Consider the following 26,002-nt stretch of genomic DNA (forward strand, 5'->3'; position numbering starts at 1 on the left):
TATATATATATATATATATATATATAAAATTTAGCCATTTAAAAAAACAAACCAAAGTGAACAAACAACCTCTGTCTTAAGTGAAATTTAAAAGATTCATGAAGTAATATGTTTTATAACAGAATAGATTTTTAATGGCCAGATTACTTTAGTGTAGCTGTAACAGATATGTGACCAATTTGTAATGCTGTTGGGTGTTTCATGCTTTTGTTACTGGAAAAAATGCAGGTGCAGAACAATGAAAGTAAATATTACTGCTTCATTACTGTTGTTTTTATGCTAGGGAATTAGACATGTGGATCACTTCGGGTTCATCTGCAGAGAGTCTTCAGAGAATGGAGGCTTCCACTTTGTTTGCTATGTGTTTCAGTGTACAGATGAAGCACTGGTAAGTGAAAGAAAAGAGCCTAATAGAATATTAGGCCCTAAAAGTCTTCTGTCTCCATGCTCTGTGTTTTGTTGAATGTCTTCAAATCTTGCTCCACTCAGAAATTTATTTTTAAAATGTAACTGATATAGCAGACTGCAAATGGAACTTTTTAATTTTTTTTGAAGGCAGAAGTCAAAATCCCCTTTAAAATACAATAAAACTTCCTTTCATTGGAAAGCCTCTCTTTTTGGAAGAGAGTTTTTTCATAGTGTACCTGTTCAGAAAATCAGGACTACACTACTGTGCTCTAGATCAGGCCAGTGCGCCACAACTGCAGTAAGTTTTTTATCACAGACAAGAAAAGGTTTCTAGATAGAGGTAGTATCTTTTATTAGACCACAATAATAAAATTGGGTGGCCTGGAAGAGATATGACTTCACAATGAGTTTTGTCTTGCTTGTGTGGTTTTTTTTCAGAAACAGCACAGAAACAACTTCTCTTTTTAATCATAAGCACAGTCCCAAACAAGTGGCAGTATCATTCTAAAAGACTGTTTGTGTTAAGGAAAACAGAAGCTCAGTGGAGGAATGAAATTCTGGGTTTTTGCACTCTGTTCTTTTCAGGTTGATGAAATCATGATGACACTGAAACAGGCTTTCACTGTAGCTGCTGTACAACAAACTTCCAAGGCACAGCTCCAGCTCTGTGAAGGATGTCCTATGCAAAGCTTGCATAAACTTTGTGAAAAGATAGAAGGTGAGGTTTGAAGAACTTTCTGGTCAAATATTTTTCTCTAACAGTTTTATTGGGGGATAATCTTATATGTGAAACACTTAAGAGAATGAATGCTTTAAAAGAGCTTGGGACTTGGGATGGAGGGTTGAAAGGCAGTCTTTATTTCAAGGACTGCAATGTCAAGTTATCTGTAAGGTAATAAGAATTTTCTAGCAAAGGTTAAGTTCCTTTCTTGTATTTTAGTTGAATTTTTGAAAACTAATTAAGAATCTAAATATTACTGAATTGTAGCTAGCTTGGCTCTCTTAGCTGTATAAACGCAGGTGTCCATAGATAAAGAACTTCTCAAGAATATATGCTGCAATAGCTGTGACCAGCTGTCCTGTTGAATCCACTAAGATACTGGCATTACACTACCGCTAAACATGAATGGAACAGTATGCATATTTGTGGTGTTGATCTATGCTACTTCATGAGAATGCAACAGTTAAAATTGTCGTCGTTGCCCAGAAAACAAGTTCTAGACAAAAAAAACCCACTCTTTGCATTACAGCAAATTTCAGTTAGCTTTTGTTCGTTTAAGCGATGTCTGGGGTGAATAAAGGGCAACAGCAGCTTGTCAGATCACGTGACAGTAGATTGTTGGACTAAAACCTATTTAGTATTAATTTGATGAAACTGGAGAATTTCCAAAACTACTTTTCACTCTGTTTTGGTCTACAGCTAGCTACAATTTTTTGAGAAATTTCTTAAAAGCATATGATTCTTAATGCCTGTGATCATGTCATCTAGTTAATCGTATCATATACTTCTGAAGGAGAAATGCCATGATTGGAAATTGAAGTACAAAATACTGCTGATGGTTTGCTGTTTTTCCACAGAAAATAGAGGAAAGGAATTTAATCCAGGATGAGAGGAAAAAAAAATCTGAATGAGAGGGTAGTCTGCTTTAGACTGTCAGTAAGTGTTTTCAGCATGAGGCAAAGCAAGAATTTCACTAACATGTAATAAATTTACTCTTTTTCGGAAGAGGCCAAGGCATAGAAATTGGAGAAAGACAGTGGAAATCAGATTTATACCACAAGCAAAATGCAAGCAGTACTGCATAAACCACCAAAAAAGCAGTCTGCTAAAATGCAGTAGTTTGTGGTTCTATTTTATCTTGTGTGATAATGGAATCTTCAGCTAAGAGTATAATCCTGATCTGTGCTCAGTAAATCTCCTCGTTGCAGAGTTCATGTCCCTCATTTTAAAGACATGAATTCAGTAGTAGCTTTAAATTAACTTAGAATTCTTTCTAATGCTCTGTTATGAAATCGGTACAATGGGTCAGCTCAAATAACTGACGATCTTTGGCTTAAATTGTGCATATTTATGGGATTGATTAAACCTGACAAATTTGACCTCATGATTTGTTCTTTTTTGTTCCTCTTTGTAGGGTTACACCCTTCTAAGACTAAACTAGAACTACAAAAGCATCTAACAACACTAAATGATCAGGAGCAAGCCTCTGTTTTTGAAGAGGTTAAGGTAAGCACTTTGTTTCCTACAAGATTTTGAAGTAATTGATATTTTTTGCTAATGTCAGTGTGAAGCACCAATTTATTTTCATTTTTTTGTGAATTATTCCTTATCTTGATTTATAAGACTGTTAAACACCTTGTGCTTTAATTTGAATATAATTATTTTTCTAGAGCTGTTAGAAACTTATCTTTTGATTAAAATGGCTTATTTTACTCATTTTTCTTTCACTGATACTACTTGTTTTCCATGAAAATGTTGACTTCTCACTGATAAAGCTGAACACATTTTTTTGTGAGTGAAAAAAGTAACTTGTACTGTGTAGAACATTCAACTGTTACTTTGACCAAAACAAATTGCCGTGACATTCCTAGATCAGAAAATTCCCTGCCTAAAATTTATCCTAGATCTCAATATTTGTTAAACTAACTAACAAAGTTTAACTTTCTATCTTCTGAATGAAATCCATTTTAGCCCTGAGGAATGCATAGCTGGATTTAAGATGGGTGATGAACATTGTAGGAAATGCCATTGGGCTTGGCCTGCTATTGAAGATTAGGAAATTTCAGACTTTTTAAAAAATAACATTTCCTTCCTCTCTTGAGTCATTTCAATCTCTTTGTGTGTTTCCATGTGGCAGTTTATCATCCATACCAAATTTGGAAGTTACTCTGTGGGAACATTTCCATGAGCTAAGTAATTTCTTAATATACAGTAGCTAGCTGGCACTGTTGCCTTTTAGTATTCTGCACTCATTTTAATGGCCTAAAGCTTCTAGTAGCCACAGGAAACTGTTAATTGCTTCTGGTGAGAGTCTGCAAGCAATTAACTTGGTAAATCCAACGGTAAATTACATCTCCCTTGCCTGTCTTTTTCAGCTGATTTTTTGAGTTGAACTGCCTGAAATTATACTTGTCACATTCTTACAGCTCCGTATGTTGTAACCATGATTTGCACTTTAAGATAACTATCTTTCTAAGGATATTTTTATTAATCTGATGTGCTACCCTGGCACTGGCTAATTCATACTCTCTCCTCTGCATTACATCAATAGGCTTAAAAGAGCATATGCTTTTCAAAAGTTAGGTTTCTGGGATTCAATTCTATAATAAATTGTTTTTAAAACATCTTCTCTTAAAATAATTCAGATTAAATAGAATGCAGCAGAGACAAATATGTTCACTTTGTGCACTAATTTTTAAAATACCTATGTCATTTCCTGAAAAATTAAACGTCCAGTGAGAAGGAATTATAGGAGAAGGGTTGTGCATCATAACTGCAAGATAGTATTTCATGTGTGCTGCAAACTCAGAACTACAGTGTTTTGGGTTTCTTTACATCAAAAGCAAATTGGCAAAAATATTTTTTCAAGTCTTTATTTGCTTGTGGCAATTTGATACCTTTACAGCTGTCCTTTATCTGTCATGTATGAAGTGAGGTCAAGTGTTTCTCTGGCTGTGTTACTGCTTTGCCTGGGACACTGGTGTCCTCTGGTGGACTGGAGTAGTAGCGTTAACCAAGTTAAACTTGTTCTTACACTAACAACGTATTGACAGTGACAAAATGAAGAGTAAGTATTTGCTAACTGTAATATAAATGTTTAATTACTGTGTTTATGGTGTTTTCAATTAAAGAAATTAAGACCAAGGAATGATCAAAAAGAGAATGAGTTGGTTATCTCTGTTTTGAGAAACATGTATGAAGAAAAACAGAAGGACCATGTTCATGTTGGAGAAGCAAAACAAGTAAGTAATCATTCAGTTTTAGTTCATGTAAGGAGGAGCTAGGAAGAAATCTTCCATTCCATTTTTTAATCTTTCCAAAGGCAAATTTCCATCGGTGGCATTTTGGAACTTCAAACTGTAGGCAGTGGTGAAACACTGGTTTTGCTTATGATTCACAGGCTCTTGTCATGTGCCAGAACAGGCATATCTCAGATTATTGAGGTACTTGGTACAGTCTGATTTCAGGCCTAGGAAACAAAGATGCAAATAAGGTAGACCACTAATTTGGTTGTTTCTTTCTTCTCGCTGCAATGAAAATTCAATGTATGTGAGAATATATAATGAAGTTGTAATTGCTCTCAGCTGATCTGTGGCATTTGCCATCCTGCTGTCTGCATGAGTCAGTTTCCTGACATTGGATTTGTTCCTTGATAAAGACTGTTACATTTACTCTATAGCTGGAAGTTGTGTTCTTGTGTGCACATTTGAAGTGACCTCAAGGAGGAGTAGTTGAGGATTGCTGCAGGAACAGCAGTACAGACTGTCATCCCTTTCCAAAGAACTGAGCTACCTTTCATTCTGTATCGGGTTGCATCTGTGCTGTTTAACTGGCTATATATACAGCACAGTTATGATTTTACAAAAGGAATTAATGATTTTGGATGCCTTGGTTTGTGACTAACTAACTTGAGGCACCTCAAGCAGGTGTCTATTTAAGAGGATCAGCACCCATTCTCTGGAAACTTTCAGTTCCAAATATTTGACTCTCTTAAGAATCATGGCTGTACCACCACTGCTGGCCAGTAATTCCATTGATTTATAAACTGGCAAATGAATATATGGAGAGTAATTAGACCTCTGAAGAAATTGGGGAAATAGTAGCAAGTCTTCTTTTACTATTTGTTCACTTTGTTAATCTCTTCTGCTTTTATGGCTTACTGGCTAATCACTGACCGCCCTGAGAAAGCAGGAAAAAAGCTTTGCATATTTCATTCTCTGATTTCTTGTCTTGGGCATCTCACCAGAAGTATGTTTTTAAGAAAAAACCACTGTAGTTATAGCATGACAGAAAGAAACATTGCCTGAGGTCCTCTATCATCATACCTGAAATACTTGAATTTGGTCTAGTGCCAGCTGATGTATCAAGTAGTTGTCAGTCATGAACGGCTTAGAAATAGGGATATACAAAGCAAGATAGTATCTTAATACGTCTTCAGTGTGATTTGAAAATACCTAAGGCCTGCTGCAGTCTGTTTGCTCAGTTCCTGGAACCAAAATTGGTTAATCTGACACTTGCAAAAATGCCAGTGCTTTAAGAACAGAGTTGACTTGCTCTCAGTCCATCGTTTGTCTTAGCATAACATTTCATATTTACTCTGATAATTTATCTCCAGAGCTGTGTAATAGCAGATACCTTTGAACATGTACCCTGGCAGTGTTATTTGTCTCAACAATCATTAACTCATGACATCCTGATTTCCCTGTTCCCTTATTTTCTGCTTAGGTATTCACATTCATGCTTTTTATTGCTTTTTTTCTTTTTGCATTTAAATCAGAAGAGGAAAAACTTGAAACGTGATACTAGTACATGGATCTTGTTTAACAAAAATGACCTTCAAAATAAGTGTCTTTTCATAAGAATGTAACAGGCAACATCTGATTTGCCCTTTGAGATTAAGATGAGTGAAGGTAAAAAGAAAATATAGAAGCCTGTAACTTTGTCATACTGAAAATTGGATGCTTTAAAATTATATCTAGACAGGACTATTTGGTGAAGGTGATGATGTGCTATTCAGCTGCCCACATACTAATAGTTACATAGATCAAGCGTTCAGGTCTCTGAAATTAGGGCCAGGTAGAGGGGGCTACAGTGCCTGGAAGACTCAAGATGAACCCTCAAGAACAACACTGAAAACTGTGCTCTGGTTTCTACTGCAGTGTTAGGTATGTAGCATCATAGTGTCACTTTTGTATTCTCTACACTAGTCTTCGCAAACGCTAAAGTGTACTGAAATATTTATTTAAAAAGCAAAACTCTCAATAGACTGTTAGCTTTAAGGTAGAAGTGTTTCTACTGGTGAAATAGTAGAGTTAGATTGTTATACATATTCCTGGCCCTTAGAAAGCCACATTTTAATATAATGGAGACACTGGAGAGTTCCAGTTAATTATGAGCTTCATCAATTTTAATTAATTTCTTAGTTGAAGGAAAGTAAATACATCAGAAATCTCTAATCTGTTACACTTAAACATTCAGAATTTGTACAATTGTACAAATTGGCATTAAAGAAAATTTATTAACACAGCCATAAATCCCTGTCAAAATGGCAATTCTTCTGAAGCGTGCTACTACACTCAACACGTTTGCTTTAGGAGATTTCCTGATCTTATGTTAGGAGTTTGTTAAACTTCAATATTAATATCAGTAGAGAAAAGGCATGAAAAGCCAAGGACACTGGGAGAAAGTATTGATTCAGGTTACAGATGTCTTCAGACTGTTTAATGAGATTCTGCTGTTGAGTATTTCACATTTATGTATTTAAACACTTACAGACTTCACAACCCTCTGCTGAGAATGCTGTAAATGAGGTGCCCAGCAGTGCTTCAAGATTCAGATTAGATATGTTAAAGAACAAAGCAAAAAGATCTCTGACAGAATCATTTGAAAGTATTTTATCTCGTGTAAGTATCTTCATGTTTATTGCCTCTGAAGGTAATTTCATTGTTTTATTTATTTGAATGATAGAAAAGTAATATTTATTATCCTTCCAGGTTGTAGCCAAGTGGTTATTAAAGATACAATGACAAAAATATTTGAGTGTACATGTCAGAAGACAAAACAAAGCAGGGCTTTGCTAGAGAGCATACTTGGAAGTCCTGGAAGAAGTGAACTATTTTCTAGTTAAGAAATAGTATATATAGACATTTCAAAAAAGTAATATGACATTGAGCATGAGAACTTAGGAAAAGCAACCATTGTTTTATTTCTCTTTAAGATTTAGAAAATTTTAAAATTAATTATAATTGTTCAATTCTCTTTATGTAGAAGGAAATGAGTAGGGAACTAATTAAGCATTCCTAATAAGATAGTATTTATTAGTGACACAGAACTGATGAATAATGGGCCATCTGAACTTTCAAATGCTAGATATTATTAGAAGGCAAGGAGTATGAAGAACTTCAGAAGGTACTAAGAATATGAAGGCATTTGTGCAATATCGCATGAGGTAAAATTCTTTTCAAACGGTGACTGGCAATACCTATTGGTGGGAAAAACTTGAGGTTCTAGGAGACTTGGGAATACTTCTACTTGACAAAGGATTAAAAACATCAGGCCTTCTCCCTTTTTTTTTTTTAAAAAAAAAAGGAGTTGTGATGGAATGCCAAAGAACAAATATTAAGGAACAAAAATTGTGCATTCTTATTTCTCATCAGCAAACAGTTAAATTGAAGCAAGATCTAGTACAGTTTATTGGCTCATAGACGTGCAACTTGTAGTGACAGAACTGGGCTTTAAAAGCTTATTTTGGACATCATTTCTAACCTGTTCCCATGAAACAAATGATGGCAAATTATGTTCTCCTTGTTATAATTATGTGTAGAGAGAGGATTTTTAGTTAAGTATCTCACCTCATTACTTCCCAGCCAGCATTTCAAGAGTTCACCCCCATAAAGTCCTACTATGGGTGTGTTCCGGATGTGAAACATAATGTTAGTGTTGTTACACCAACTATAGTAGTTACTGTTCTAATTGTTGGCAGTTTGTCCTGAGTGGCATAAGCTGTCTTCAGGTAAGCACAGCTGTATATTGGTTACGTTTTCACTGTCATCTTTTTTTCTGGAAATTCTTGATTTTGAGCAAATCTGAAACAAAACATTTTGTCTAAGCTTCCAGGACATAATAGTCACTATTGTGAACAATAACATTTTATAGTTTACCTGGACTAACAGTTCAAAAAGAACATAGGCCTTAACTTCAGAACATAAGTAACTTCCTCACACAGCTGGTGAGTGAGCCGGCCGGGGAATGAGCCCTCCTGGACCTGCTTCTTGTGGACAAGGAAGAGCTTGTGGGAGAGGTAAAGGTTGGAGGCCGTCTAGAATGCAGTCAGTGATCATGAAATGATTGAATTTTCAATCCTTCGAGAAACAAAGAGAGGGGTTAGTAAAACTGCCACCTTAGACTTCTGCAGGGCTAACTGACCTGTTCAAGAGACTGATTAACAAAATCCCTTGGGAGGCTGCCCTGAAGGATATGGGAATCCAGGAAGGCTGGACATACTTCAGGAGAGAAGTTTTAAAGGCACAGGAGCAGGCTGTTCCCGTGTGCCGAAAAACAAGGAGGTGGGGAAGGAGACCAGCCTGGCTAAACAGGGACCTTTGGCTGGATCTCAAGAACCAAAGGAGAATCTGTTGTCTTTGGAAGAGGGGGCAGGTCTCTCATGAAGACTATAAAGATGTAGTGTAGCTATGCAGGGAGAACATCAGGAGAGCCAAAGCACAGCTAGAGCTCAACTTGGCTACAGCTGTTAAGGATAACAAAAAACGTTTCTATAAATTTGTTAACAGCAAAAGGAGGATTAGGGAAAATCTCGCTCCTTTATTGGATGCAGAGGGAAACATGGTAACTAAGGATGAGGATAAGGCTGAGGTGCTCAACGCCTGCTTTGCCTCAGTCTTTAGCAGTGGAACTGGCTGTTCCCTGGACACCCAGGCTCTTGAGCTGGGAGATGGGGAGGGGAAGCAGATTGAGGTCAGCACAGTTGAAGAGGAGGTGGTCAGAGACCTGCTGCACCACTTGGATGCACACAAGTCTGTGGGACCGGATGGGTTACACCCAAGGGTGCTGAAAGAGTTGGCAGATGTGCTTGCCAAGCTGCTGCCCACGATTTGCCTGAAATCATGGCTAACTGGGGAGGTCCCATTGGACTGGAGGGTGGCAAATGTGACATTTAGCTACAAGAAGGGCACAAAGGACAATCCAGGAAGCTATAGACCTGTCAGTCTGACCTCAGTGCCAGGGAAGGTCATGGGCAGGTCATCTTGAGTGCCATTAAAAGTCAAATATCTTCCTCATATTTCTCGTAGTTACATAAAGACATTAGTAGAACAAATTATACAAAAGTACTGTTGAACAGATTATATAAAATAATTAGCTTTCTGTTTTGTAGGCATTGAAATGATAATACCAGAAATTACATTTTGCTGTGTATTAAATTTATATGGTTTTAAGTCCTTTTTAATAGATAACCTTTTAATTTCTTTATATCTTGTTAAGAAGTACCTAGTGTAAAAATTTTCTGTTTGGAATACAGAAGGTACTTTAAAAGTAGTTATAATACATGTGTGCAACATGTGATTATGTACATATCATGGAAAGCACATAATTGCCCATGAGAATTCCTTAATTCCACAGGATTTTTTAAAATGTTAGTGACTGTCCTGAATGAAGCCTGTTTCTTATGGGGGCAAATGCTGTTCTTAGGCATTTCAGGAAATTAAATTTGATACTGTCTTTGAAAATTACAGATTCTGACTGTGCTACACAAGTTTCTTTTTGGTAGGCCCCATATATTATGATCTTAACTGCTGGTGTGCTTTATCTCTACAGGGCAGTAAAGCCAGAGGTCTGCTGGACAGTTCTGGTTCTGTGGATTTAGACAACTCCATGTCCAGTACCTTAAGCAGCACAAGTAAAGTAAGTAAAGCCTGGTGTGAATGTACATATTTAGAAACTTCAGATAATATTCCTTTAAACAACTAGTCAGATGTGAAATACAGTTACCAAGTGCTCATAGAACTGTTCTGTTCTGACATACTGTATTTTGTTTTGATTATTTTTTTGGCTTAAATGGTTGTGTGTGAAAAGAAATAAACCCCAGAATAGTCAAAAACAGTATGATAAAAACAGTATGACAGAGTAAGGAGGGTAGGTATGACCTTTTTTTCCTATCTGCAAGACTCCTGCTGCCACTTGCTGACAGTCCATAGGAATGAAAAGAGATACTAGCAGCATATGAAGGAGTTTGAGCTGCTTCAGAGGTGATCAGGACTGAAGCACAGCTCCTTCTGGCTCCCGGACTGCCAGTGCTGGGCTGGATGTTCAAAGGGAGTGTCCCCACTACACACCATGCAGCTGATGCCACGTGGAGTAAATGGGTGGCATTAATCACACAACAAGCTCTAATAGGGAGCCCCAGACATCTGGGAATATTGGAAGTGATCACAAATTGGCCAGAAAGCAAAGATTTTGGAATGGTACCAGAGGAAGAGGTAGCACATACTGTAGAGGTCCCACCATATACTGAGCTACCGGATAATGAGAAGTGATATGCCCTCTTTACTGACGGGTCCTGTCACACTGTGGGGAAGCATCAAAGGTGGAAGGCAGCTGTGTGGAGCCCTACACAATGGGTTTCTGAAGCTGCTGAAGGAGAAGGTGAATCGAGTCAGTTCGCAGAGGTGAAAGCTGTCCAGTTGGCCTTGGATATCGCTGAGCGAGAAAAGTGGCTGGTGCTCTACTTCTGTACTGACTCATGGATGGTGGCAAATGCACTGTGGGGGTGGTTACAGCAGTGGAAACAGAGCAACTGTCAGCACAGAGGCACACATGTCTGGGCTGCTGTATTATGGCTGCTCAAGTAGAGAATCTGGTTGTGAAAGTACATCATGTAGATGCTCATGTACCCAAGTGCCAGGCCACTGAAAAACATCAGAACAACCAACAGGCAGATCAGGCTGCCAAGGTTAAGGTGGCTCAAGTAGATCCGGACTGGCAACATAAAGGTGAACAATTTCTGACTCGCTGGGCCCATGACTCCTCAGGCCATCAGGGAAGAGATACAACATATAGATGGGTTCGTGACTGAGGGCTGGACTTAACCATGGATGTTATTGCACAGGTAATCCATGAATGTGAGACATGTGCTATGATCAAGCAAGCCAAATGATTAAAACCCATTTGGTATGGAGGACAATGGTCAAAGTATAAATATGGGGAGGCCTGGCAGTTTGATTATATCATGCTCCCACAAATTCGGCATGGCAAACACTATGTTCTTACAATAGTAGAAGTAGAAGCAGCCACTGGTTGGTTGGAAACTCATGCTGTGTCTCATGCCACTGCCTGAAACACCATTTTAGTCCTTGAAGATAAAGTCTTTGGCAAAAGAAAGAAAGAATTGAGTCAGATAATGGGACACATTTCCGAAACAACCTCATAGACACTTGGGCCAAAGAACATGGCATTGAGTGCATATATCACATTGCCTATCATGCACCAGCCTCTGAAATTGAGTGATATGATGGATTGCTGAAAACTACGCTGAGAGCAATGGGTGGTGGAACTTTCAAACACTGGGATGTGCACTTAGCAAAGGCCACCTAGTTAATCAATACCAGAGGATCTGCCAAGCAAGCTGGCCCTGCTCAATCAAACCTCCTACATACCATGGATGGGGATAGATCCCCTGTAGTGCACATTAGGAATATGTTGGGGAAGGCCATCTGGGTTACTCCTGCATTGGGTAAAGGTAAATCCATGAGTGGGATTATTTTTGCCCAAGGACCTGGATACACTTGGTGGGTGATGCAGAAGGATGGAGAAGTCTGATGTGTGCCTCAGGGAGATTTGATTTTAGGTGCGAATAGCCAATAAATAGCCAATGAACTGGACTGTCGAATAACCCTGTTATTGCAATTGGTGCCTTGCAACAACCCTGTGCCACATCCAAATCCTCCTGCTCCACCAGCTGAGCCAACTCCGCCTCATTCCTCAGCCTTATAGACTGTCATAAGAGATGGAACCCAAAGTTATGGACCTAATGAACTCAGCAAACATTGTGTAAGGATGGCCCATAGACTAAGGGAATGATATCTGTGAGACCTGAAAAGAAGAGAAGGTGGTGATTCCTTAAGATGTATTTGGAAACCTGAGCATAGCATCAGTGGTATGGAATAAGGGGTGGAGATTGTCCTGCTTTTGACCAGGATGGAGTTAATTTTCATTGCAGTATTTCATACCATGTGATGTCATGCCCAGGTGGGCAGGTTGCTCTCGCCTCTTGACTTTCCACTGGGGGTTTGTGGCACGCGGTCTGCTCATCGGGCAGTATTGTTGCTGTGGGGGGCGGTCCCTGCGTTCGATAAGCCACTGCTGCATTTTACCTGTTTACTTTTTGAACTCACTATTGTTACTCTTGTTCTCTTGTTATATTTCGTAAATTCTTTATTTTTATTCAACCCTCAAATTATCTTCTTTTGTCCCTCCCCTATCTTACCAGAGGTGGAAAGGAGAGGTGAACTGCTGGCCACGTGACGTCTGGCTGCCAGCTGAGTTCAAACCTCCACAATATGTGAAATAAAACATTATATAACATCATCTGAATCTTGCAACAATGTGCAGCATAACAAACACAATAATTACCATGCTGCTGATCCTAATCTGGTTGATTTCAGTCCTGAAAGTACATACCGTACATTCATAAAAACCTTAAAACTAAACCAAGGAGTGGAGTAATTTCTCCCTATGCATGCTTAGATAGCTTTTAGTCTGAATAAACCAAAATAAACAAACAGCATAGAAGCAGCCAGTCTTCTTCCCTGGAGGCAGCCCTAGCACTCCGCAGACTTGGATACAGCTGTTGGCTCTAGTGCCTAGTCACCTACAGACTCTTGACTTCAGGTGATCAAGTGTCTGGTCTTTCTGCTTACATTTTTGAAAGAATGGCCAACTGCAGGAAACACAAGGTGGGGAATGAAGAAAAATGTATGGGTTTGGACTGAAACAGGTATCTAGTCATAGGATTAAAGTCCTTCGTGTGAATCTTCAAATAGACAAGAGGAGTATTATATTGTTAGGTGGGGTGTTAAATATATAGTACTCTGAAATGCCACCCTTTTCACTGCTGTCACTGTTACCTAAAACTGACTCATCTGTTTTGATCCTGTTTCTCCTGAGTTGTATTCAACATATTGTAAAATACCATTACTCTGAAAATTACTTTTTCTCTGTAAAATGAAGATTGATTTGTTGGCCTAAGTGATTAATAAAACATCAAAGATACTTTGAGCTATCATGATAACAATGTGCAAGTTTGAAGCAGGTCTCTGTGGGATGTGAATAATGACATGGGACTGCAACCTCAAAGATTGATTCTCAACCCATGTATTGATAACCTTATTTTTTGCACTGCTAGGAACCACCACCATGTGAGAAAGAGAAAGACAGACTTCCTACACTTCCTCCAGAAAATGTTGTCAAGACCAGTGGATCAGTGGGTGATCTCTCCAGTGACACAGATGATTCTCCTGTAGAGCAGTCTGTTATGTTACCTCAGCAAAGTTTTCGGAGGCGAGCAAACACACTGAGTCATTTGCCAACAGAAAGCCAGGAATCTCTGGTACCTGTTGAAACATCACCGTCTGTTCCCCAGAGGAAACTTATGAGGTATCACTCAGTGAGCACAGAGACTCCTCACAAAAGAAAGTAAGACTTATTAAAAGCAGGCTATGATTTTGTTTGTTGAGGGCATATTTGGGGATGATAATTGCATACTAGGTATGTCCTCTTAATGGATAAGAAATGTATCCCAGCAGTATGTCACTTTTTGGAGGTTTGTAGGTATTCTGTTTAAAAACACTTTTAGCCCACAGAGGAAAGAAGGAAAACAGGAGATGCATGTTTTCTAGCCCAACATAGGATTGCTCCTAAGGGGTTTGATTATATTTTTGCAAGCAATTTTGATTAATTTTTGTTGGTTTGATCTGTGAGCAGTATAAATAAATGCTACTTCTTGTTGTCTATTTATAGAGAAAAATCCAGTAGCGTTTGTGATGCTGAAATGATTACTAGTTGGTGAATTCATGTCTCACTTTTAAAATAACACACAAAACTGACATAAATTCCCTGATTGTTGATAGAGGTGAGGCTACTGCTTAGCTTTTCAATGAGCCTATGTGGATTTTACTCACAAAAACAAGCTACTGCTTGCCTTCATGCTAATTTTCTTCAATCTGTCCTCCTTCAAAAGCCCACCTCTACATCTCTAAAGTCTCCTCTTAACTTTATGGCAATTTTCTTCCCTCCCTCTATCTGGCTTTTTCCAATTACTATGGAAACATTTCTGTCTGTAGGCTTTTGTTTTACTGCCAAAATGTCTTGTTTACACAAGCCAGACAGTAGGAAATCTGTATGTATTTCAGCTCATTATTCCCTGCAGGAGGCAGGGCAGTAAACAAACATGCCTGAAATAGGTGATGATGGTAAAAAAAATAATTATAGTATTTGAAAGGAAACATAACCTGGATTGCCTTTTTGTCCCTTCTTTGAACTATTTTAATTTTAAAATACTAGAATGTTTTTGTAGTAGAGTTTAAGACTTGTAGTGATGGTCTGTTATCTTCATGAGAGTTGCCTTGATCCTTGCAGCTGCTTGTTCAATCAGTTCTTATCTTACTGTAGGAATGCAGCTAGTTATTAACTATATTTTTCATTACCTTGATTATTTCTATTTGGGTTTGCTCATGTAATTTTTTGTAAGACCTGAGTGTGCCTGCTCTCTCACATAACTCAAAACAAAAATAAATCACTGTTGCTTCCCTTTCATAGCAAATATATAGAAACAGGGGAAATGGAAAACTTAGAAGTATATTTAAAGTTCTCAAAAATCACTGGAATGATAGACTTTTTCGAAGTCTTATGAGTGTTTTTGAACAGCTTATCTCAACTCATAAATTGTTCCCAAAGTGTAAATAAATTCAGTTCTTCATGTAGCATTTCATTTCTCATCCATTAGAACTCTGTATGCCTGACTTTGTCACAGAAACCAAGGGGAAGCACATATGAGGGAGAAGAAGGGGGTGTGTCAATAACATTTATTTTGGAGTTTAAATTTAGTCATAGGCAGAAATTCCTTGCTGAAGCCTGTATGTATTTGGGACTTCACTGGATTGGGTTAAAATGTTCAGCCTCTTACAGTTAGTGCATTAACTGTGAAAAACAGGAAATGGCTCATTTGTATATACCAGGTCCCTTTCAAAGATTAGAGAAGGGATTTCACTTTTTGTTTTCCCCCCTCCCTCCTTTTCTCTCTTACTGTGTTTTGTTCTTCGTGCTACCTCAACTCCATCGCTCTGGTTGGAATCCCACTATACGGTTTGAACGCATTTGTCGGCGAATCTAAAAGTTCTTCTGGTCAACTTGCACATTCTCATACTCTAGCTCGTCTTAATCCTTCGGCCTCTTCACCCAACTTTTTTAAATATCTAAGGCATAATTCAAGTGGAGAACAAAGTGGGCTTTTTGCACAAAAGAGGTGAGCTAGCACCTGTACATAGTTTGGGGTAGGGTTTGTTCTACCATGTCATAGATATGAAGCTCTGTAGTGTTAATAATTAAAATAATTTAATGTAGACCAAAGGTGGTTGATTTTTATGCGAGAGGGAACTCTTTAACTGTTCTGCTATTGAATGTAGAGCTGCTACTTACATAATTTTTTGTTTTAATAAATAAAATTCTTTCAGACACATGGACACCTGACTTTGTTTAGAGTCAGTTGCTCCAAAGCAGCTTGTTGTTATGCAGCAGACAGCAGCACCGCTTAAATAGTGTGAGGAATAAGTTGCCAAGAACCTGTGATCCAGCTTACTCTGTCCCTACTGAATCATTCGGTTCTGTTCGGCTTTGTTCAGGTTAACACACAAACATACTAATACTCCTCTGTGCTTGACGTTATAGGCAAACTGATTAAGTTAACTAAATTGGGCAAGAAATAGTAGGACTGTCGAGAGCCAATGCAAGAAACCCCGCAAATGACCAAAGGCCACAAACAACAAAAAAACCCAACCAGTCCCTCCTCCCTCCAAAACCAAAACCCAAGAACGAACAAACAAAAAACCCCAACCAGCTCATGTATTTATCTTGGTTACTTTGAGCAATATCAAATGATACTTTCCTATGCCTCCTTTTTTAGAACAAAAATACTTATAAAGAACATTGGGAAAAGAACGTTAACCCATTATTTCCCTGAGAACCTGAAACAAGTAGCTCCCTGAAAATTTTAACTGTGAAACCCCTTCTTAACCTCTTGAGATAAAATTGCTTATTGTAGCTCAAAAGATACTGAGACCAAATGTCCTCAGAAGTGCTGTCAACAGTCACTGGCCATTGGCAAGCATTTTTTATTGCTGTTGCTGTTTATTGTTTGGTTTTGTTCTCTTGGGTGAAGTTTTCCTGTTTCCCCAAGGTGCTGATTCTTTTGATCCTGAGAAAATACTAATTTGAGAACCTTGTTTCATCAGTTCCTTCAGTTGTATTTGCTGAGTACTAATTAGCATCTCTCCTAATTTAGCTTCACCTCAGAAGTGTAGTATAGCTCGGGAGGAACTGTGAGTCTACAATGTCCTGTTTACTTTTTATTTTATTAAGAATTACTTGAATCCTGAAGGTTAAATTCTCAAAAGCAGATTTTTCCAAATAGATTTGGTAATGATTCTGCACACATGCTAGCAACTTCTCCTTCCCTTATACTGTCATTTAAGGGTATTGAACTTCCAAGCAACAAAAATAAAATAGAAATTGATAGGGATGTCAAATGGGTTAATGAGTTTAAAATCAATAAAGTTAAACTGCCCAAGTTGATTGTGTTCTGTAAGTGAAATTACTGTTTAATTGTGATGGTTTTACAATGTGATTTTAAGTGAAACCTGTTTGCAGGGCAAACCATGTAAAGCCTTATCTTCTTCGTGCTCAGTACCAGCAACTAAAGAACAGCTTCACTTCATACTAGTGATTATCTCAGACTATCTCCCCCATCCCATTCACATCTTCAGAGGACAGTGCTAAATGCCACCCAAATATATCATTATGGTTTATCAGAAGCAAGTCTTTCTTAAACTTAGTTTTTAAGGATTAAATTCTCCTACTCATATGTTTTTGTGTACTCTTCTGAGAAAGAAGGTCTTCTAGTATCATCAGCCAAGTAATTTTCTATGTTTTCATTCCATGCAGAAACTTTTCATTCTCTGAGTTGTTCTCGCTTCCTTCTGTTAACCTTCTGAGTATGTTGGGGGCTTGTTATTTTAAATGGAAAAGCAGAATTATGTTGGTCAGAGGATTGTTGATCAAATTTGATTAGTGCTCCTGTCTGTTGCATAAATAGAGCCACAATCCTAAACGATCAGTCAGAAGGCTGAGCGTTTAACTTAAAAGTCCCAAGCTTGTCTGAATAAAACCCTTTTAATGCTTTACAAAATGTTTTTTTGCCTATGTCTTATTTTTGATTTGCCAGCACAATGATTATCAGTGTCAGCTTTTCCTAACCTTTTCCCCCAAACTTAGTCAATCACTGAAACTGATATTTAAGTAAATGTACAATAATGAAGTTGGCATCAGTTCTTATTAGACTAAAGGAATTTGCTTGAAACATGCACTAAAAATCTTGGGATATAGCAAAGAATAATAACTTCACTGGAAGTACATTTATTTGTATTGGAACGTTTTAGTTTGCCCAAACAAATATGTATTTCAAAGTAGCACTTTGTTAGCAGTTTCAGGTTTGACTTTGGTTTCCTTGATATTCAGGCCTTCATGATTTAGCTGCTTTTTGTTTGAAACTTAGCAGTATGTATTATTTTTATTCTGTGAATTTATACTTCTTTGTTCTAAACTATACTTTTCCCAACTGCACTCTCAGCATCTCCTACCGTACTGCCTTAAGGAAAAAGCTTCATTCTTCCTCTTCTGTGCCAAATTTCTTAAAATTTCTGGCTCCTGTAGATGAAAATAACACCTCTGACTTTAGGAGCAAAAGGTAGGGTTCACTCTTAAAGCCTGGAGGTAAAACTGTATTTTCAAAGGTTGCTTTGTCTGAAATATTTCAAATGCTTCTCACACTTGCAAAACCTGATTTGTGCAACAGTTCACTTGCATGTATTCTGCATGTGATTGCTGTCAAAAGATGGAGCTATCCCAGACTGCTCTTCCATTAAGATTGCAGAACTTACTTAGCCATTTTGATGTTGTAATGGTCATGCAACTTCCAGCTATGTACTCCTGTGGTTATTCCTGCCAAAGAACTGTATAAGCCGTTTTTAGTTAAGAGAGTGTATGTGGTTCATCCTAAGCAATGTCAGTGTCCTTAAATTGGAAGGAGAGGATGGCCTATAAAATGCTCCTCCCAGTTGCTGCCAGAGCTCCAACAAATGCAACCATTTAGCCCATGGCTAGAATAAAGCAATGAAGAGTTTAAAGAAGTAACGGGTGAAAGTTATTAGTGGGATTTTTAATAGGAAAACAGCATTGCTATTCACTATTTCATTTAATATTCTGACTTAAAATTTCTGCATGTAGTTTGTGGATTACATCAAAGAAATAACATCCAAGGTTCCTGGACACTGTTCCCAAGTTTGTTGCCTATTTCAAATGGTGACTTGCAAACATAAAGGTTAAAAGTTTTGTTCCAAGTCTGTGTTGTGAAGGAATATATTACCCAGTTCACAGAAGGTTGGAAGTTTAGCTGGTGTTTATAAAGCTTATTGATGTGTGCTGATAAAAGACATCAGGAGTTCTTTGTGTGATTTTGTGGATGGCTTTTAAATAGCAGAATGGTAAAGATATATTATGGTGTGTGTGTGTCTTTAATACATTGTGTTTAATACACTGCTGTAAAGAAATTAATTAAAACGAGAAAGCAGATTGCACAGAGCTGCCAGTCCCTTTTGGTGAACCTAAGTGATGTTTGCAGCCTTGTATAAGCCTGCTGCCATAAATCAAGCTTCACCTAGCGAACACTAAGAGCTTGACCCAGCATGTGCACAGCACACTGCGCTCCTTAGTTGATGGTTCATGTCACTGAAGACTGTCACTGTTACTAGGAGATTCAGATAACCTACTCACAAGCCATTCTTTGTTCTGCGATTTTAGCGACTACGAATCCAAGCACAGCCAGCAGGCCGTTGGTGCGGACAGCCCTGTAAGGACTCGACGGCATTCGTGGAGGCAACAGATATTCCTGCGAGTGGCAACCCCTCAGAAAGCATGTGATTCTCCTAGTCGATATGATGGTAAAGTCTGTGTTTATTTGCTCCCATGAACATTGTTAGTGGATGTATCTGTGAAATGGTTTTGTCTACCAAGTAGACATATTTGCCCAGTGCTCTGCTTGTACTGTCTTTGCAGTTTCCCACCTACTTTTTAGTTATGCCAAGCTCAGTTGTTGAGTTTTATTTTTGAGCTTTGTATGTAATGTAGTTTTGTTTGTGTGAAATTAAGTAACTAGAGAGGAAATTATTTTTATGTGTACTATTTTAATGAGTTCTGGGAAAAAAATGTATCATCAAGTATTGCTCTAAAGAAAATGTGATGCTTCTGTTTCACCTTTCCATGCTGAAATATAGAACTCTAGGCTAGAAAAATCCAGGCCTAGCAGAAGGAATTACACTCCTTCTATGACGTCAGTTGAGTTAGTCTGGTATGAAGCGTACATTGCAGAAATTTGACCTCACGTATGCTGCTCCAGTCTGTGACATTTGCCCATTGAGCCATAGTGTTCACTGTTCACACATTTATTTTCTGATATTCTGTAGAGCTAAAGAACCTCAGACTAGATAAAAAATTACTGTGAATGAGCATGCGGGTGCATCATAATGCATCTCATTTTAGGTAAGCCAGATAGTACAGCACATGCTGAGGACAACAATGCCTCAGAGAAGTTCTTGTCTGTAGATAGTGGTCTCTGTCTCACAAAGTTTGTAATTCAGAGCTCTGCAGGCTCTGCGTTCTGACTGATGTCTAAGGCCATTGTATAAGATATAAGAAAAAGTATGAGGGAACAGTACATTATAGTAAATATAGTAAAAGGTAACTATTTTAATGTCACTGAGACATTTTCTTTGCATCTTAAAGGGAGATCTTGATTAACTGGACACAGCATGTAACAAAAGTGTTTCTGTCATTAATGCATTGTTTGCAATGTAATTTGACTGATGATGGGGTAAGCTGTATATGGGTATATATGCCTCTCAAATTCAGTGTACTTCAAAATGAAGTGATCTCAAGAGCATGTTGTGTATACATACATGTGAAATGCTGTCCTTCAAGGCATATGAAGGAGCTGTTCAAATGCAGCTGTTCTGTGAAGCTACTTTTTGCAGGTTTGATGCATCTTTTTGTGAATGAAAATAATCTTACCTGGTTATGAAGCCCCAAACCTAATTTGCCTATCTTGCATTTCCTCTGAGACATAATAGCTGCAAGACACAGTCTTAACAACCTACAGCTGGATAAGCAGAGTAGTTAGAGAAACAAGTGTGGCTAAAATGGAAAACAGAAAGTGCTATTAACAGGAGGAGCAATTTAAAATATCTGGCCTTTTTCTGCACTCTTGTTTTCTTTTTCTGTTTTTGTTCCAATCTACATATTCAATTTATGAACAGAGGTAGAAAACTGGGTTAGGTTGGGGTTTTTTATTGTTTATAACAAGTATTGGGTTTTTTCATTTGGATTTTCATGCATCTCCTGGAACATTATTGGCAGTAAAGGATACTCACTCATGATCCACTCTGTAGCCTTTAAGTAAGCTGCTATACAGATGATCTTACATTGGACTCACCACCACAGTTAACTTAGTAACCTCAGTAGTTCCAAAGTAAATTTAAATAGCTATCCGTTATTTATTATCTTGTTCCTCTTTCTTTCATATTCTCTCAAGGAGAAGCAGCATATGCAGTGGGTCCTATTGATTTGATAAGTTATCTGTACTTCCTTTTTTTTTAAAAAAAAAAAAGCCTTAAAGTCTTTCTTCCTCTTTTTAGACTGATTTTCTTTGGAAACTGAATTTATACGAACAGCTGATGTATCACCAAAAGATCAGTTTCAGCCAAATTGGACAGAGGGCAAAGAAGGATTTAAAGATAACACATTTTGTCTTGTTCTGCAAAAGTAAGCATGAAGAAAGGGAAAACAAGGGAACATTCATGAGTTTCCCTTTATAGTTTGTGACTCCACTGACCAATTTCTCCATTCAAGAGTACAACTCCAGGTGTGTGGTACTCTGCAGGAGACCAGTGAGAAAAAAAAAGGCTAAGGATTTTTTAAAAGTTAGTAAGTTAGCCAACCAAGAGACACAGATCTCTCTGAGTCAGAGATGATAAAGTTTTTCAAGGTTAACATAGGATGCTTTATTAAACTTTGTATTAAACATACAATCCACCAGTATGCCTGAACTGTGAGTTGCTTTGACCACTTGTGGACAGGTAATGTCAACAAAATGAAATTGCTCTGTGGCTGTAACTTCTTTGGGTTATAATTAGAAAATATGCATGTGTAAGCTGTCACAAGAAATAGAGACAATTTTAAGCTTTATACACACAGAAAGATCTAGATCCTAACAATTGTGATTCCATTTGTGTGGGCAAGTGGGGAACTGAATCTCAAGATGCATCATGTTCATTGCCTCTCTTTGGTTAACACAGCAGGATATGAAAATGTATTTACTAAAAGGGGTTTTTAAAAAAACAACAAACAAACCAACACCCCCCACCCCCCAAACCCCAGACAACTGATACAAAGCTTTGGCAGAAATGTTGAGCTTAATCTTCTGAGGTTCTGAACTTGAGAAATGTCTAGTGTCCTGAATTCCTATGTGAACCTAACAGCACTTTGAGTCCCACTGTCTTGCAGTTCTTGGATTCTTTATTTCTTTAGGAGATGATTATAAGTAGTTTGAGCTAAAACTTCATTTCCTGTAGCATAGCTGGAGAGATATGATTGCTGGCTGTGCTTTGGTTGCATCATGTATTACCAACCAGAGAGCATGGTGTTTGTTTTGATGACACCATTATTTAAAAGGAGGGTTTTATTATATATATAAAGGAGAGTGTTCATTTCCTACTAGTTCAGGAAGAAAGTGAAAAACAGTCCTAAATCAGTAGAGTTAAAAAAAATATAAAATATTGGAAATAGATACACTGGAAAGCCATTTTTTCTTGTCAGTTGAGATTCCTGCCTTGCTTGATAACTGGACTCAATCCAGCCATGCTTAGGCAAGGTGAGTGCTCTCAGACAACAGCAAGCCTTGGGTACAGGAAACTATTACTTTTTTGTTTGTTATGAGAGCAGTGTCCCATGTGCAGGCCCTCCTCCAGCCACCTCCTGCTTGTGGGTGCTGCCACTTTCCCCTTTCCCTGCTATTTTCCCCTGCTTCTGTACATAACTACAATGAAAGACATCGGAGAAGCATTATGGAGTTTACCACCTGGCAGGACAGCCAGGTGATCTCTGGTGAGCCCAAAGATGGGCTGATCTCCGGTTTGGAGATCTAGAAAGGATTTTCTGCATAGTTAAAATGATCTGTGGAGATTTTTATTGCTTTCCAGCTGGTAGCTGGAGGTTTGCAAGGTTGAATTATGCTAGTTCTATTGCAGCAAGCTACAGTTCAAATATCCAACCCCATCTCCTGCTGTTTGTTTCTTTCCGTGTCTGGTTGTGCTGCTGCATGTGGTGTGGAGCACTGGGGGGCAGCGTTTCTCTCACTGCCACCTTGAGACATGCTCAGTGTCTTATCCTCTGATATTTTTCTTTTTTCATTTATTTGTGGAGGTGGAATGAGTGTTGTATCCTGCAAAGTGGAGAGATGGAAAAAGATGAGCACGGGTCACTTACAAAATGGATCATGCTTTGATCTGTTACAATACTGTATTTCTTTTGAAAGAAAGTTTTCATTAATGTCATTTTCTAAAGCTTTTTTTGGCCCGTTTTCTGTATATAAGTACACAATTTCACTCTGAATCCCCTACTCACTGGCTTAAATATTCTAAGTAATAAAAGTGTTTCTTCAGTTCTTTTGATTTTTACCTTTATACCTGCCCACCTACTTGCAGCCAGATCTTCATACTTCCGTAGAGTCTAACAAGAGCCATATTCTGTGGCTATGCAAATGGTTTAGGACTTCCTAGTTCTCTCTCTTTGCTGGTAAAAAGGTGAAGGGAACAACTTGGTGATCATTTTAAACCAGCTGAAGTATGGGCTCACACAAAAAAGGTCATTAGTTTTCTAGTCCCACTCACAGTATTACACAAGCACTAGAGCAGGCACAGGGTGGCGGGTAAGGACACGTGTCTGCAAGCTGAGGGTGGGTGCTCTTATCCTGCTTAGGAGCAGGACACACTTAGATCAGTGCAGAGTGATCATGAAACTTCACCTTGCATTGCAGTGCAGCAGGATATTTGCATACTTTATTCAGCATCTACAAATCTCTGTGCAGTGGACTGTTTCCACTACAGTTCTCACATATTGACTGCTCAGAATTGGTCATAGTGGGAGAACTGTTTTGCAGATTGTCAGAAACTCCCAGCAGAGTAAAATCAAGTGCTAGATTCAAAGGGGGAGTGAATAGTTTTTTGAAGTAAATGATGGGAAAGTGATGGTGCTTGTTGTGAACTTTCTTGCTGCAGGAGATGTGTTGGCAGTAGATAGCGGAATTTTTGTAACAGATATATCAGTTTTGGATTGGAGAATGGGTGATTTGTTTCAAGGTGAGCAGTGGGGTGGAGTTACATGTTGAACAGTGAAAGAATTTGCAATTCAGAGGAATGAGGTGCTTGGTATTGCTTAGCAGTACTAAGAAAATAGATTCAGTTGAAAAAAAAGGAAATTTAGCCAGAACAACTACATAGTATTTTACAACTTGACTTACAAAATAAACACTTTTAGAAATTACAAGTATCTCTGTACAGAAAAAAAACTTGATCCGTTCATTAAAAGGAATTGGGTTTCAGTCTCTGTCAGACAGAGGTGGCAAACTGTTATTAACTAAGTGCTGAAGAAAAGTTTGGATTTGAAGAACTGTTATTATTAAAACCAGTTGTAGTTAGCACCTACCTATCTGTTTATGTGCTTTGTGGTGAGGGTTATATCTCTTCCATTAATATTTTAAAAGTAATCTTGTAGTAGTATTGCAAATACTGTCAACTGTTGCTTTAGCATTCTATACTTAGAATGTTTATGTGGTGTAAATTATTTGTCATGTGTCCTCCAATACTGTTTTGCTGGTTCTTTTTTAGCAAAAAAATGATTTTTAATTAACTCATGACTAGTTTTGTAAATGTTGTAATAAAGCCAGATGGTTAGAATTGATCACTCAGTTCTGTCACTCTCTGAGTGAATATATGCTCATAATCTTGATTTGCAGCATAGGATCTTGGCTATAAGCAGTAATTACTACATATAATGTGTGATAGATTCTGTGCCCATTGAAATATCAGGGCATTCATTTCTCAGAGGTTGGTGATATTAGTAAATGGGGTGAATTTGGAGGTAGTGATTGCTTTTTAAGAAGCTCTTGGCTTTAAAAGAAAAATCAAAATCTAAAGCATCTCTCAGAGCTAATTTTAATCAATTGTATTGAACTACATAATTTTTCAAGAATTCCTCATTTAGCCATTGCCTTCAGTTGTATGTCAGACTAAAAGGAACTTTTATCTGAACCTTTCTGGTAACAGAAGGCTCCTGGTCATGTTACCACAATAATAGGAATATTATATCATTGGTTGTAGAAGTTTAGAGTTGTTCTTTGATTTTGTGTAGAAAAGGAGGAGTTACACTGCCTGAATGGAAGACCTGACGAGAACTAAGGAAATTCTGAAAGTCTTCTGAGCAATTTAATCTTAAATGACTGTGAAGATTCTCTTTGATTGCTAAGGTGAATTTTGTAATGTTTCAAATGCAACAAAGAAAACCAGTGTAATGCAGAAAATAAAATGCTTAATGGAATTCTACCATCCACATTCTCACCTTATCTTGCCTGACTTCTTAACCCTGGACAGTGGATGTGACTGGTAAACACTGCATTTAAAGCCACCTGCAAACAACTCCATAGTGAGGATGGTGGTAAAGCATTATGTTTGAGCCTCCTCCCTGTTAGACTCCTAGAAAAAAAGTGCTTGTTTTATTTTTGTGTATGAAGTGTTCAGTTCTAGTCAAAGATGAATCTCGTTATTCTTAGTTTTGGTATTTGAGGTTGTTTAGACTAAGTGCTTCTGAAAGAATGTTTTTGAACTTTAGGCTTTTAGGTGGGTTTGTCACTTTTATTATTTTTTACTTTGTGCGGTTTCTCTTAGTGGGTTTCCTTTTTCTCTTGTTTTTGGAAAGCCTTGTTTAATACTTGAGATTGGATGAATAAGAAACTGTTGATCTTTTTTTCTTTTTTTTTTTCCTAGTCAATTGAAAATGAAATTTCCTAAAAAAATAAGGTTTAAGGCAACAACTTAATAACTCACTGTTGGAATACTTTAATGTCCTCCCACAGGTCCCAGCAAATGCTTTATATTCATTGTAGCCTCTTCTGGAGCTAATGAAATTTCCTGTTTATTTCACTACCAGTCAGATAGTCTATTTTAATTACTACTGCAGTCATTCTGCAGCTTTTTATTTACAAAATTTCTTCAGCGTGGTCCCTGGTAGCAATATACCATGATACTTTCTTCATTAGTTTTGTGTTTCATCTTTGCACATGAGAGAGTTGATCCTTTTGGAGTGTAGGGATACTCTGCATTTTAAGACTGAGGCACTGCCACAAAAAGCAAAGGAATTGGGTACAGATGAATGGATCTGCTGTACAAATTCCATCTCAGTCCATTGTTACTATTGGCTTTA

At 37.9% G+C, this 26,002-nt stretch overlaps 1 protein-coding gene across 8 annotated transcripts in view; it reads left to right on the forward strand.

The window, feature by feature from the left end:
- The window catches only part of TBC1D1 (TBC1 domain family member 1), a 111,045-nt gene that overhangs the window by 54,989 nt on the left and 30,054 nt on the right, over positions 1-26,002 (forward strand). Inside the window, exons 5-14 of one of the 8 annotated variants that reach the window (XM_026846994.1) lie at positions 284-388; positions 994-1,126; positions 2,544-2,635; positions 4,261-4,371; positions 6,904-7,032; positions 9,962-10,048; positions 13,548-13,837; positions 15,507-15,665; positions 18,045-18,161; positions 19,274-19,413. In XM_026846994.1, coding sequence (XP_026702795.1) covers positions 284-388; positions 994-1,126; positions 2,544-2,635; positions 4,261-4,371; positions 6,904-7,032; positions 9,962-10,048; positions 13,548-13,837; positions 15,507-15,665; positions 18,045-18,161; positions 19,274-19,413 — 1,363 coding nt within the window. Of the gene's footprint in view, positions 1-283; positions 389-993; positions 1,127-2,543; positions 2,636-3,331; positions 4,197-4,260; positions 4,372-6,903; positions 7,033-9,961; positions 10,049-13,547; positions 13,838-15,506; positions 15,666-18,044; positions 18,162-19,273; positions 19,414-26,002 lie in introns of those variants that run through there. The other 7 variants (XM_026846995.1, XM_026846996.1, XM_026846997.1 and 4 more) reach the window with 7 other exon arrangements.

The sequence above is a fragment of the Athene cunicularia genome (genome assembly GCF_003259725.1).
Source record: "Athene cunicularia isolate RWA chromosome 4 unlocalized genomic scaffold, athCun1 chr4_part1, whole genome shotgun sequence".
NCBI classification, from domain to species: Eukaryota; Metazoa; Chordata; class Aves; order Strigiformes; family Strigidae; genus Athene; species Athene cunicularia.